The following is a 14,799-nucleotide window of genomic DNA, read 5'->3' on the forward strand; positions in this document are numbered from 1 at the left end:
TCACATTTGCAAGTATCTAGAGAATTTAGAAATGGTTGGAATAATAAACAAGTCACCGACCTTATCCAACAACTTGTACACGTGTCAGTTAAGCAAATGCAGACAAGCCACTCTGAGCTGGCCATATGAAAACGGCTCGTAAAGTGCATTCTCTTCGCTCGTTTGGCGGGGCCATATGTTGAGCCTACTTTTCTTTTATGCCTTGGGTATTCTCTTTGTCGTCTATAGTCAATTATGGATAAAAAGTTCCAACTAAACATTATACCCAACTTGATGGACTTTTGTGTCAAGTTACTAACTAACTAAACATATGGTATCCATACAACAAAAGTTATGGGGGAAATTTGATATTCATATCATAAAAAAGTAGGGTCAATTTTATATTATTTGTGTGTGGAAGAGAGGAGTGGATATATTATTTTTATTATATTTTACGTCATTTTGTGTGGATGTTTTGTTTTTAATTGGTAAAGTGTGGGTAAGGTTTGTTTCTATTATATAGATATATGAAAATTAGAGATCAATCTTGTATGATATGTATACCTTTATCATATCAGTCATACATTTTACCATTATGAATTATGTAGATAAAATGTCCATATTTGTCATGTGCAGTTTTGTGGCTTCCATATTAAAACATTAGCTAGAGGATGACAACCCAAATGCCATCACAAGAACACATCAAATGATTTACGAACACACCAAATGATTTACATACACCCAACTTTAGATAAATGGTTTGCATGCTTAGACAACTTGACAACCTCATATTAATCTTGCTCATCATTATCTTTGGCCTTACCTCACTACTAATTATTATTAGCTATTCTAGATGTCTTCTATCAAAAGAGAATGTTTGGTGCTATTTGAAATAATGGTTTCCTCCATAAAATTTATGCCATACTTTGTTAGTCTACGAGTTCACTTCATATTAGTGTTTGCATTCATAAACTGAGAAGGAATCTAAGATAATTTAAATTTTTTAGGAATATTTTACAACCATCAATTTGTAGTACCCTTTTTCTTGATGGTATTAATGATCGTCAAATCCCTTTTGTACTTGAAGTTTCAAATTTTTTATTTAGGGATTGTGTGTATTTAAGAATATCATGCAAGACCATTTTAATGGTTGAATATCGTTAGAACTCATTTAAATTTAGCATCTAGTATTTTGGAGATTAGCAAGATCACATTGATTCCATATATATCATTACAATAATGTATAGTAATGATAACAAGTTATGGTTTGAGCTCAATGAACTTCTCTATCACTCAAGGTTTAAACATAAATGATGTTAATAAGCAACTCTAAGTGTTCAACATCACCAATTCAAAAAATCAATCCCAACAATCTAGTTATTAAAAAACATTTTGAGATATGATCTACCCCTCCCTCTACAATGGACTAATCTCCTTCCCTAGGATGATCTAGTCCCCTTCCTTTCTCTCATGCAACGACTTTTGCATGATGACAACCTAATATTTTATACTTTGATATCAATTTTACAATATTTGTTTGATTTGTACTCTCAAACACACAAACTTATCAACTATTTTTTATTATAAATTTTTATAAATCTTTTACTTTTTTATTAATATAAAAAAATAAAAATGAAGACTTACCTAACATAAAGATTTGCAAGTAAAATATATAAAAAACACCACTCAATAAGCATGACACAAATAAAATGTGATTTCACTTTAAAACACTTCTAAAGACTGGCATCTTGTTCTAAATAATCAAAGCAATTTCATTCTTTTTAACCAATTGTTTTCTTTAAATTTTAAACTAGCAAAGACTAGATACTTGGTGTAGAAGAAACCATCTCTTTTACCAGGTGGGCTAAAAAAATGCTTCTAAAAATTAGATCCTTGTTCTAAACAAAGCACTCTCTTTTACCGACTTCCCTTCCCTAAAGTATGCTCTTCACTAAAATACTCAAATTAGAAAACTTGTTCCAGTTAAAATAGAATATATCTTGGCCTAAGATTTCACCCCGCTGTAATCTGACAAATAAACTTCAACGCACAAACAAACAAAATTCAAAGGCAACAAACTTGTAGCCCTAATCAGTGGAAGTTTTGAGTTTGACCCAATTTCAAAGAAAGTTCATGAATGATATTTAAATATATTAAGATGTTTGCAAGCAGTTGGTGATTGAGGGAAGGTCAAGGTGGGATGCATGTGAGTAAAGAGATGAGATTTTAGCTTTTCTTTTGGTATAATTCGATCCTATCTAATCCCCTTGTCTTGCAATTCTTTCCTTGTTGGTTGATTCTTCTTTAGCTTTCGTTTGATGGGTATTTTCTTTTTCTTTTTCAGTCCTCACATTGTTTCGATTCCTCTTCCTCGTCCAATAAAACCCTCTTCTCCTCTTCATGGGACACACCATCTTTGACATCTGAGTTCTAAGCATTTGTATACTTGCTTACTTCTGCAGGCTTTTCTGTGTTATTGTCTATCAACCCAATTTGTACTTATTTCCTTCTGTCATCATCATGAGTTCCTCAGGTGCTCACAAGGTGGGTCACTTTCTATGTTATCTGAAATGCCTTATTTGTATTCATCCATCTGTAAATCATTTTCCTTTTCTACTTCTTGATGTTTAGAATGTGTGGATGCAGGGTCAAAGCCTCAGCAAAATCGCTACCAATAGGCTTCAGAAGGAGTTAGTAGAATGGCAAGTGAACCCACCCACTGGTTTCAAGCACAAGGCCACCGATAATTTACAGAGGCATGCTTTTATCTCTTTTTAATGCTTGAACTTGTGTGAAAAGCTGAAATATGTATTGATTGTTGCAGTTAGTGAGTCATTTACTGAGTATACAGTCCATGACATTGACCGTTGCATGTTGGTAGGTGGGTGATTGAGCTGACAGGAGCCCCTGGCACAATGTATGCCAATGAAACTTACCAACTCCAAGTAGATTTTCCGGAGCAGTATCCCATGGAAGCTCCTCAGGTTGGATTCTCATCATTTTCTAAGAGTACTCTGTCAATCGTTTCCTTAGGATAACCCATCTAATCTGAATTGTCAGTTGCAGGTTTTTTTTTTCTTTAAATCTGCTTATTGGGGGGTTGCTTATCTGTTTTGATATATATTGGGTGAGGCTTTGTCCCCGCTTTTGCATGGCGTGGGGTAAGCGTGGTCTTCATTCATAGGATTTGTACATATAGGTCTTGCTTGAATGGACCCCGTAATTGTTCTGCTGCAGCATCGCCAAATGTGTGCCTCAGTTGTGGGCTGGTGTGGGGGATTGAAATCTTATAGTGGGATTTTTATTTTTGCTTCTGTTGTGCTAAATCTTGTTATGGCTATTGACCCCTTTTCACATCTTGTGGGGTAAGCCTGGACAGCGTTCTTAAGATTGGTCCGTACAGGTCATGTTTGATTGGACCCTATAATCGTAATGCTACAATTTTGTCAAATGCGTGCTTGAGTTATGGTCTGTTGGGAAGAATTGAACTAATAGTTTAATATTTAGAAAAATGGGATATGTGAGACTGTTTTCTGCTGGGTTTTTTGAGTTTACTGAATCCAGTAAGTAATAAAACATGTATGGTTTTTAATGTGCAGGTTATTTTCCTCCAGCCAACTCCTATGCATCCCCACATTTACAGCAATGGGCACATATGTCTAGGTATGCATTTCATTGCCACTGAATGTAGTAATCAGGTTTCCCTGCATATGTTGGGATGAAATTGGTATAAAATTATGTCTTGTATTGCATTCTTCTTTCTGTTATGATGTTCATCTTACAATATTATTCTGTACAATTCTCATCTCCATTAGATTGATTTTTGTTCTTGTCTCGGATGAAGTTGGTACATGTTTTGTATATATTCTCCATAGTGACAATTGGAAGCAACTTTTCATAAAATTATGTGTTGTATTCTATTCACCTTCTTGTCATGTAAATGTTCTTATGAATTACACATTGAAACAGCTTAGTTTAAAATTATGTCTTATATTCTTTTCTGATTTTGTCATGGCTTTAACCATTCAGTTTTGTTTTGTATAAATCCGATTTTAAGAAAAACAGAAAAGGAACATACCAATTCATAATTAAAAACGGGTCACTTTATGTCAAAATGCTTTGCTGGTTGTAGAATGTGAAATGCCACTATTTTACCATTCAGAAGTTAACATGTTTGTGGCTGTAATTTCAAAGTTGGACACCTAGGTCAAATGCCATAGTAATAACCCTTTAGTGTATTTTTGAACGATCGCAATTTCCTATTTGAATGGGGAATTTAATGCTATATAAGAGTGATCGATTGATTTCTCAGATTCATCAGTTAACTTTTAGTTAAATATTTTCATTGCGTACTGTATCATTATTGAAACTCAGATAGACTACCTGTCAGAGATCCTTCAGCATGTTTTGAAAATGCTTAAATGTTTCCTATTTTTCCATTTTCTGATTTTCTCATGGGCTTAGTGTTTCGTTTGTCTTGCTTAAATGACCTGTAATTGCTGCTGAGTAACACTTTCATATTGGTTTACATCCCAGTATTTCAAATTAACTTCATGGTTCGTTACTTATTTATGTTTAGGGTCACTCATCATGAGAGCTTGAGTTCCTAACAAATTGTGGTCTGTAATTTGATTTTTTTACTTTTGCGCTTTGGTTTCTTGAAGAAATCTTTGCCATGCCTTGCATAACAATATTTTCTGTTTAGCTTAGATTATGTATCAGCAGGAACCACTCCCAGGTTGAAAATTAAGATTGTTTTAAAAATGAATAACTTTCCTAAGAATCTCAAAACCATATAGACATGAGGTACTTATCTGGTTTTCTATTTTTTGCCTCCTTGCTACATTTGTTAGGGGAATATAACAGTTGCTTATAATCTAGCCACTTTCTTGCCACAAAGTAGCCATAGTCATATGGTTATAATTGACAAGCAACTTTATGATTATGTGCAATAAGGATACTTCTCCATGTTTACTCACTTTTTTTTAATATGGGTACAGATATTTTATATGATTCCTGGTCTCCAGCTATGACCGTTGGCTCTGTATGCATCAGCATTCTTTCAATGTTATCTAGCTCTACTGCAAAGGTGTTATTCTGATTACTTTAGTTTTATGTGCAATTGTGTTAGATACATGTCTATATGACCCTGGTTTACAGATTGTAATGCTCAATTGTTTGTGCAATGCAGCAAAGGCCCCCAGATAATGATCGATATGTCAAAAATTGTAGAAATGGTAGATCCCCCAAGGAGACTCGCTGGTGGTTCCACGATGACAAGGCATAATCATGACTGCTATAATCTTCTTTGTGGTCATTTCGCAAGTGTTTTGGACCAATTCAGGAGTTTTGATTTAGAGTTAATTCTAGACTTCATGGCCAGCTGTTTTGTAAAGATGTATTTTCACTGCTATTCCCTGAGAATAGCTGTTATCTGCGTCTCTTAGTTGTCTAATGTTTGCAAACAAGCTTTCATCAAGGAGAGGCTTTGCAAGCAGGAGACGGTTTCTTCTGGCTGTTAAATGTTACAATGATAAAATACATTAATAAGAATTGTGAATACTCATCATCATATCCAGTTTTCTGGATGTCTGAATGAAATAGAAATATTGTTTATCTGGGAGGAAGATTCCAAAGTGGTATTAGTGCAAACCCTTGTTTTAATGGATGAATTTAATTTCGGTACTGGCTAGACAGCATTGCCTTTTGTTGTGTATCCCTGATTGTGACGATTGACTTAAAAAAAGGGATTTTCTAAAGTGATAACAAGTGTAAACAAACCCTTGTTTTAACTGATGAATTTAATGTCAGGGGCAGTTAGACAGCATTTTCTTTTGTTTTGCATACTCAATTCTAATTAAGCCAACATTAAAAACTACGATTGCTTTTGTAGCAGTTGTGGCTATAAAATGATGACCTGGAGCAACATTGTTCTTCATATCTATTATAAGTTATTAGATTTCTGGGTGTATTGTGCTGGATATTCTTTGTTCTCTGATAAAATTTAGAAAGGAAGTCTTGCAGTGGAAGCAAGCAACTTGAATGAAGTAAAATCTTGTTAGCAGTTACAAAATATCTTCCACAGTTTGAAATGGAAAGAGCTTGGAAGTGGTTCAGTGTTATTGAAGTGCAAATCTATGAAAACTACTGCATACTGGTTGGTGATATATGGGTAGGCCACAGCTTTTCCAAAGAGATTTGGTTAAAGCTTGATAATTTTATGAAGGATTATTTTTATAGTCAATTGAAGTTTTTAAAGTTTAAACTAGCAATTTTCGAGACATACAACTGTCCAGTTATGCATGACTATCTTGTCCCAAGCCAGATGAAGGTCCTCAATTGTTTAAAAAAAGAAAAAAGTTTTTTCACCTCTACGAGCTCTGGTTGGCAGTTCACAGCTTTTCTGAAGAGATTGTTGTTAAAGCTTGATAATTTTAGAGAATATTCTGTTTGACAGCCATAATTGAAGTTTTGAAACTATTTTATTTAGAATTTAGCACAACTACATTTTTTTGCATGACTATTTTGTCCCAGGTCTGGTTTCTTTCTAATAATGGTTTTCTCAGATCTGTATGTAAACCTTCATCGTTCTATTGCAAATTGGGTAAACATAAAGTTGCGAACTTGTACAAAATACTGTCATTTAAGCAGGACCCATCAAATTCACAACATGGATGGGGCAGATTACACTATTGTCATTCATTTTTAAAAAAATGCTAATATGTTTTTGATTAAGGTAAGCAGGGGTTTTGGCAGGGCCCAGAGCCTTTTACAAGAGGAAAGATTTAGCAATAAGAACAGCAAGACAACAAAGGACAGTCAGAGAACAGGGGTTTTGGAAGGGCCCAGACCCTTTTACAAGAGAAAAGATTTAGCAAGAACAGCAAGACAACAAAGGACAGCCAGAGAACAACAGAGAGACATCAAAAGACAGGACTTAACAAAACTTCACAAAAGAATGTAAATATGTTTAGCAAGAGGAAAGATTTAGCAATAAGAACAGCAAGACAACAAAGGACAGTCAGAGAACAGGGGTTTGGAAAGGGCCCAGAGAAAAGATTTAGCAATAAGAACAGCAAGGCAACAAAGGACAGTCAGAGAACAGGGGTTTTGAAAGGGCCCAGAGACTTTTACAAGAGGAAAGATTTAACAATAAGAACAGCAAGACAACAAAGGACAGTCAGAGAACAGGGGTTTTGAAAGGGCCTAGACCCTTTTACAAGAGAAAAGATTTAGCAATACAACAAAGAACAGCCAGAGAACAACAGAGAGACATCAAAAGACAGGACTTAACAAAACCTCACAAAAAAATGTAAATATGTTTATTCTAAAGGTTATACATTTTTGTAGATTGATTAGCCATAGAATTCAAGTATGGATACATTCTTTCGGATTTACAACACTTCTAAGCATATTCATAATCTAATCACTATATATATGTCCTGACTAACAGACCAAGATTGTATGACCAAATAGCCTATCTGGGAAGTTGCAGCACATAAATGATGCAGGTTTTCTCTCCAGTTACGAATTGTTTGAAGTGTGATGCAATTTGTGTGTAAGATTCCTATTGGATCAGATGCGTTCTGTATGTTTGGCTATGAGTAGAAAAACTCATTTATTTTAACCGAAATGACATGCACCTACAGTATCTTTTGGCTATTCTTTGGGTTTCCATAGTCCATAGAGATATGTTGATATAAGGATGATAGCTAATAAATAGTGTGTGCAAGCTATATCCAACATGCTTGTGGCACTTGCAAGGAAGTTACAAAACTTGCCAAGTAGTCTGAATGGCAATTCAAATCCTATTGTAGTAAATACGGAAGTTGTCACTGATTTAATAAAATACAGTGATGGTTGCATCTTGTATGAATTTTTAGCTTTTTTTTTTATCATGGTTTTATCTACTTTCCAGTTGAAGGTTCAGAAAATCTTCTACTGTACAACAAATGCTTAGCTGAAGAGCCAATGTGCTTTTTGTACATAAAGGGACTCCGCACAAATAACTCGTTGTGAATTGGGCTTCCGAGATTAGTTTCATTTACATTTTTACAAAAGTAAAGAGAACTAAATCTTATACCCAAAAGCATTCAGGCTACAAGCCCAACTTGATCATCTGTGCCTAACTGCTACCGCTAATTAGACTATTGGGTGCCCAAATTAACAATATTATTGGGTGCCCAAATTAACAATATAAACCACATCTTGTGCTGCATATAAATCCAATTTTGGGGGTTTGGCAAATAATGCGACAGTATTGCCTTCTAGGCTTCCAAACAAATTCACCCGAATGTATCATCCATTTACTTCCTAAATGAAAATTGTACACGTAATGCCTTACAGATAAACATCAGATTTACTTCTACGTAGGCTGTCCTAAACGTGATCTATGGGGTCTTACAACCTTATTTGCTATTTTGTGAGAATGAACATGGTCATAAGGGCAGGGGAGAGGATGCAGTAGCTGAGCATGTTAGTAGTTGTGATCCTATTTGTTTGATTTGATGTTCAATTTTTTTGAAAATATAGCACTATTAGTTGTGACTTTAAAGTTGTTTGTATTGATCATGGGTACTCATAATTGAATGAATTGTATTCTTTGGATCTGAAAAGAAATAAATCATGTGATGTCACATCAGCATACAAACAAAATTTAATGCACAAGGGTTTGTGTTCATTATGGGTACTCATAATTGAATGAAATGTATGCTTTGGATCTGAAAAGAAACAAACAATGTGATGTCACATCAGTATACAAACAAAACTTAATGTACAATTATCGGTCTTTTTAGGTCTTTCTGGATGTCTTAACAAAAGTCATGCTGACGTAGACTGGGAACCTTAGTAACTAAGTAGCGGCCTTGTCAAATAAGCTGCTTAAAAATTGAGAGTGATTTGAAGTTGTTAGATGATTTGGAGAAGCATAAAGTTAAGATGCTCAACTATTGGATCTTCTCCCTTAGAAAAATTGTGGTGAAATGCAAGTGGGATAACAAAAATCCTTACTTACATCTTGATAATATTTTGTGCTTTACTCGTACATTGTGCTTCTTATCTTGTGATTTCTTCCACTTAATAGCCCACAAATGAAAAATTTGTGCATGAGATTGCATAATTCTGTAAAAATTGTCCACTCTTTTCTTTTGCTTTAAGTGATACTGCCTAATTGGCTATTTTTGTGCACTGAGAAAGTAACAATATTTTTGTACATGAGGAATGAAGTGCCAAGTATCATCGTTTGTTTTCTTATAACATTTTGGTTCTTTGTTGTCAATTATAATAGTTGCAGGTTCTCTTTTGGGGTGTGACATGTCCCACTTAATCTGTACATGATCCAAAAATGGATCCTTGCAATTGCTGTCTGTAGCACATTAAATAGAAACTCATGCACTCCGACAACAATATATTTGGGCAGCTATGTTGTTAATTTGACTTCAATAGCTAAGGTCTTTTGCATGACCCGTCTTATTGAGCCACGCATTGCTGGTCACACACCTAGATGAGTTATTTCTGATGTGTCGTCCTATGGTTTTTATAGGTTCATAGAGTTTGACTGTGGTCATGTGAATCTGAATTCTTTATGCCCAAGTCTGAATGATATTATTCTTGTCTGGATTCTGTCCTTCCCTCTTTGTCTATTCTAAATCGATGCTCCCTTTTTACCTGAGCTGTCAGTTTTCACTTGTTATTCAATTCTGTACATGGTTTATTCCCTATTTCTACCCAGAAACTAAATTTGATGGCCTTAGTGTCAAACAAATGCAGGCTTGCTGTAAAATGCTTTTTTAATCCCAAGACTATCAATGAAATGGAAAATTTTGGGCAAATCGTGAAAAATTCTGAAGAATTATAGTTGTATATATATATATATATATTTCTAGTCTATGATATTTAGAAAAAAACAGGCCTTATCATTTAATGGCCAGTTTTGAATGAAAAGCATCACAAAAAAATTGCTTGACTTCCAGGGCCGACCGTCAAATTTAGTCTTTTCAGGCACTCTGTACAGCTGGGCTCTCACGGGCTATCAAGGACTGCTGTATAATTCAAAGAAGTAAATCTACCAAATGGGTGAGTCAGCCTATAAATATCCCAGACTGAACATCCAGGATTTTAACAAGAATATACCTATATGAACATTATTTAAGAACCTATTTTTGTTTTATCCTCTTTATTTGTTGTGGGTCCAAATTTCATATTCTACCTGTTGTCCTTTCCTTACACAACCTACCAAACTTATTTTATTAATATTCCATTGTCACCAGTTTGGACTATAGTTCATATTGTCTTGTTGTCCTTTCTGTTATGGTCCCTATTAAGCTAGTGATTGATATCTGTTGTTGTCAATCTGGATTTCCATCAGACTTGCAATTGCTTCAGTCCAGATCTTCAGTCCTTTAGCCACTTTTTTGCCTTACAAATGCCCCTCTTTTGGACCATTTCTGCATCAAAGGTTGTCACTTCTTGTTCTGACTAGCCTAGATTTTCTTTTGCTCAGACCCTCAAACTTTTGTTTGTGGAGGTTATCTTATGGAAGAAGACTATCACTCTCTTGGCAATCATGTGTGTGATTTTATTGAGATTTTGGAAGAGAATTAAGAGAATAAATTATATGAGTGGATTATTACTATTATGCATGATAATTTATTTTGGAGAGTTATAGAAATAAGAAGGTTTGATTTCCTTTTTGGAAGAATTGGAACATTATGGTGGGTTTTTGAATTGATTGATTCATCTTCACTTTTTTTTTTACCAAATTGTTAGGGGAGAGGGACCAATAGTCGTTAGGGCTAACTTCGTCAACATGTAGTCGGCACATGGAATATCGTAAGACCTCCGTTTATTTTTAGAAATGTAATATGGATACTTAACTATCTACAACTAAGGTTTGAAGGCATGACTCATCATGCAAGTCGTCAAAATAACATGTCTAGTGCAAAGTGTCAAAAAAATGACATTTTAAAGATTCGACCAAAACTTAATCTAAAAATCCTTAGTTGTTGAATAAAAAAATATAATTTCTAATTAATATAATATCATATTTTTATGTAAAATATAACTTATATGAAACTTAAATGGACCAAATACCTATTAGTAATCATAAATGTGTGTTATCTCTAACTTTTATATCCAACACCAAAGGACCAATAGTTGAACACAAAATAAACATATTATGATATAAAATAAAACTTTATGAACACAAAGGGACCAATTGTTGAACACTTAAAATCTTTGGACAATCCCTCACATTTCATGGAGAAAAACATGGTATTTATTGTGTTCACTTTTTATATTTGTGATAAGACAAATTAGTAATATGAAATACTCCAATGCATATACATTGCTACCCCAGTTGTACACATAAGATTAATATTTTTACACTATGATAACAACACTTGTTTAGGTGAGTATCTTATTTTATAAATGACACGCTTATAGTGGATAGCTATGATATTTTATTTGAAACAAAAAATGCTCTATTCCACCTGTTAATTAATGTATTTATGCCTTTTTTATATAATGTTTATAGGTTCTGTTATGTTCAAGTATTCATCCATTTTGATCAACATTTGGCAATTTTTTTATTTACATGTGGATTATTTATTTACATTATATAGTATAAATATGTGGCAAAACTGGATATTATATGCACAATTGCTATAACGACTATTGAACCCTATACAACTACTAGTCCCTCTCCCCTACAAAGATTGATGTAAGACTCTAATGAAAGACTAATAAACATTTGATTTGATTAATAATTGAATGCATATTTTTTTGTGAGAGAATTGTGAGGTGTTTCTTATATACAAGAAAGATTTAGACAAGTTAATATTTTGAAAGCAATTTTGTTAAATTATTATTGTTATTAATTCTAAGAAATTAGTAGTAAAATTGGGAATAGATTGTAAGAAAATTTTAGCTAGAAAATTACCATAAATCAACAGTCTATTACATCTTGGCAGGTGAGATATATTAATGAGTAGGAATGGTAGGACAACAAGCATGAACAACAGGGCGATGTAAAGGAACATTGAGAGCTTAGACAGTGGGGATGAGGAGGATAGAGACATAGATCTAGATGACTAGGGTGATCCTCTTGTTGATGGTGAGGATATTAGACTCCTTGACCAGGTTGCTAGAAGCTTGCATAAGCATGGCTTTTGTTACCTCTTCTAAGATTCCTAGAGATACTTATCATCAAGGGTCTTCGAGGGCTTTGAAAGACGAATCTCTTGTTTCTTTTGGCTCCTTTTGTAAGGGCCTTAAGAGAGGTTTCATTCTCTTGTTGTGCCCTACAATTGGGTGTGTGCTAGGTGAGGAGAATTCGGGTTGTACTAGGGCTTTGTTGCCTCTGGTATGTTTAGAGGCTAGGCATCTAGATGTGACCCTTTTTGCTTCTGCTATAGTGTCCTTTGTCCCCCTATCTTTGGGGATTGGGTTTCCTTCCAGTGTTTCTCCTATCTTTGTATAGCGAGGATGTATTTAAATTCCAAATGAGGTTATTTATGGTATTTATGGTTTGACCTCCAAGTGGGTGAATATTCTTGCTGGTAAGTTTTTGGTGGTAAGTTTTTGGGTGCTAGGCCTAATGTGGACAATTATAGATCTTGGGCAAGGAAAAAATGAAAAAAAAAGGAGGTACGTTAGATATTCTTCATCATCTCATTCTCTCTTCTTGATGATTGCTTTCAAACCTTGAAAGAAAGCCCTTAGTTTCTTGGAAAATTGAGCTTCTTCCTTAAGAAGTGGAAACTTGGTCAGGATCTCCACATAGTTGGCCTACCATTGGAGTTTTGGCACGGAGAAGTGTGAAATTCCATTGCCTACTCTTTGGCTGATCTCATTATGTTTGATGATTGAACCAGATCTAGAAAGTTTCCTTTTTTCTAGATTTTTTGTCAACATTATTTTGGTAAGTAGCTCCCTTCTTTGGTTACTCTCTCTTCAAACCTTGCAGATTTGATTCAGTGCATTGATTACAAGGGGTCCCTTGTGATGTGTTGCAATAGTCACAAGACAAGCCACAACATTGCTATGTGTGGCTTCTCCATGAGTGATCATTGTCATCCTACGGTCTAGCAAGTTCCTTCCACCCTATAATGTCCCCACATCGGGGTTGGGTGATGTGGGTTGTCTTGTTGTAGATAATAAGTCTCTTAGATTTACTCTTCTTTGTAAGAGAATTGTAATGGTTTAATTGAGGAAATGGTTCATGTTCCTCCTTTTGGCTCCTTGCTCCCTTGTGAGGAAAATGGTTTATTGTCATCTTTAAGTTTAGGGGACATTTCTAAACCCATCTAGATGGGGTTTGATTTAAAAAATCATTCTAATGCTAATTCTCTAAAGAATTTTGGATTTAAACAATCGTAGGTGGCGATCCAAATCCTTGAAGGCTCCTCGCCTTTGCTTTTTCTTGTTTTATTTTTGGGGCTTTTTGTCGATCCTTGTTGGTTTTGTTCTCCTAGTTGGTTTCAGGTCTCACTTCTTATGAGACACATTTTGTTCACCTTCATGGCTGTTGTGTAATATGTCCAAGCTCTTCTTGTGATTTTATCTTAATCAAAATAGTTTATTACATCTTTAATAAATATATTTTTTGGAATATAGTTTCTCTAAAAATATGGTAGGTGTCGAACTAAGTTTTGTAAGTCTTTACAAAAAAATATACACGAATTCTTTATTGTTCTATGTAAATGAATTAGCGATGTTCTCTTTGTTTAGCTATTTTTAGAATGAGCAAATATGTTGATATTACAAAATTATATTAAAAATATTAATTACAAAAATAGCTTTTGGGTTGTTTAGATCTTTGTGCCTTGTTTCCAACATATTTTAAAATTCACAAAGATGTTTTATTTTGAGAAACGCAAGCCTATTTTATTAAAATTGTTTGTGTAGTTGTTGGCTAAATTTTGATATATAAAGGTCATGTTTACCATTCTATTCTTTTAAAGGGTCTCGATGAATCCTATCATGGTCTAAAGGTTGTGTAGTCATTAGATAAGTGGTGTAATATATTTATATGTTTAATCAGAATATGAGGATTTAGAATACTGAAAAGACTATAGTGTGATGTGCTAGTGTCTTGAAGTTGAACTAATATTTTACCTTCCAGAGGTTTCTAAGAATGTACACTAAAGAGTTTATATGACTTATTTTGACTATTTATGTGAGGTAATATTATCTTGATGTAAATCTAATTTAATTTGGTGTTATATTTGTCTTCATAGTGAGCTACATATATGTGGCATTTATTATCATGGTTGATTTTATGTATGGCATCTTTTGTGCAATTGTTAATTAGTGACATATTTTGTGTCTTGGTTGATTTGTGACATCTTTTGTGTTATATTTCTACTGATGGGAATAGGATTCCATTGAAAAGGATTGAGTGTATGAGAGGTTTCTCTCATGGATTCCATTTGAAAGAATGAAATGTGATTTATCTTATGTTTTTATGATGGTTAAGATATATTTTTTTCTCTACTTGGTCTCAATACCTTGAGGCATTATCACCCATAAGAAAGTTGAGGTTTGAGCTTGTTCATCTCACTATATGCACATCACCATAAGCTCTAAGTCCACAAGTAGTTTATGTTATGATCACCTTGCACCACTAGGGCTTGAAGATCTTTGAGTTAAGTCTTGTGGCTCATTGTGTGTGCTGGAAATGTGGGATCAACCTGCACTGCAAGGAAAACAACTCAAACACACACATGGAACATTGCATTAGAGGTTACAAATCAACAAAACAAGTTAGTGAATCTAAACTGTTTCAAATCGTTCCATGCTCCTCTATCTCTAAAGATCCTC

At 34.2% G+C, this 14,799-nt stretch overlaps 1 protein-coding gene across 4 annotated transcripts; it reads left to right on the forward strand.

Moving 5' to 3' along the window:
* The first annotated feature begins 1,999 nt into the window (after window positions 1–1,999).
* LOC131071353 (probable ubiquitin-conjugating enzyme E2 16) lies at window positions 2,000–5,600 on the forward strand. 4 transcript variants are annotated; one of them, XM_058007157.2, is made up of 7 exons: window positions 2,000–2,185; window positions 2,442–2,523; window positions 2,626–2,735; window positions 2,861–2,963; window positions 3,579–3,642; window positions 4,980–5,068; window positions 5,171–5,600. In XM_058007157.2, coding segments are annotated over exons 1-7 (546 nt in total). In that variant the 5' UTR covers window positions 2,000–2,183; the 3' UTR covers window positions 5,267–5,600. The 4 variants fall into 4 exon arrangements, with proteins under 4 accessions (XP_057863140.1, XP_057863139.1, XP_057863142.1 ...); XM_058007156.2 differs by having other exon boundaries at window positions 2,041–2,220; XM_058007159.2 differs by lacking the exon at window positions 2,000–2,185 and adding an exon at window positions 2,206–2,220 and having other exon boundaries at window positions 2,324–2,523.
* Window positions 5,601–14,799: the final 9,199 nt, after the last annotated feature.

Source organism: Cryptomeria japonica, chromosome 2 (genome assembly GCF_030272615.1).
Source record: "Cryptomeria japonica chromosome 2, Sugi_1.0, whole genome shotgun sequence".
In the NCBI taxonomy this organism is placed as follows: domain Eukaryota; kingdom Viridiplantae; phylum Streptophyta; class Pinopsida; order Cupressales; family Cupressaceae; genus Cryptomeria; species Cryptomeria japonica.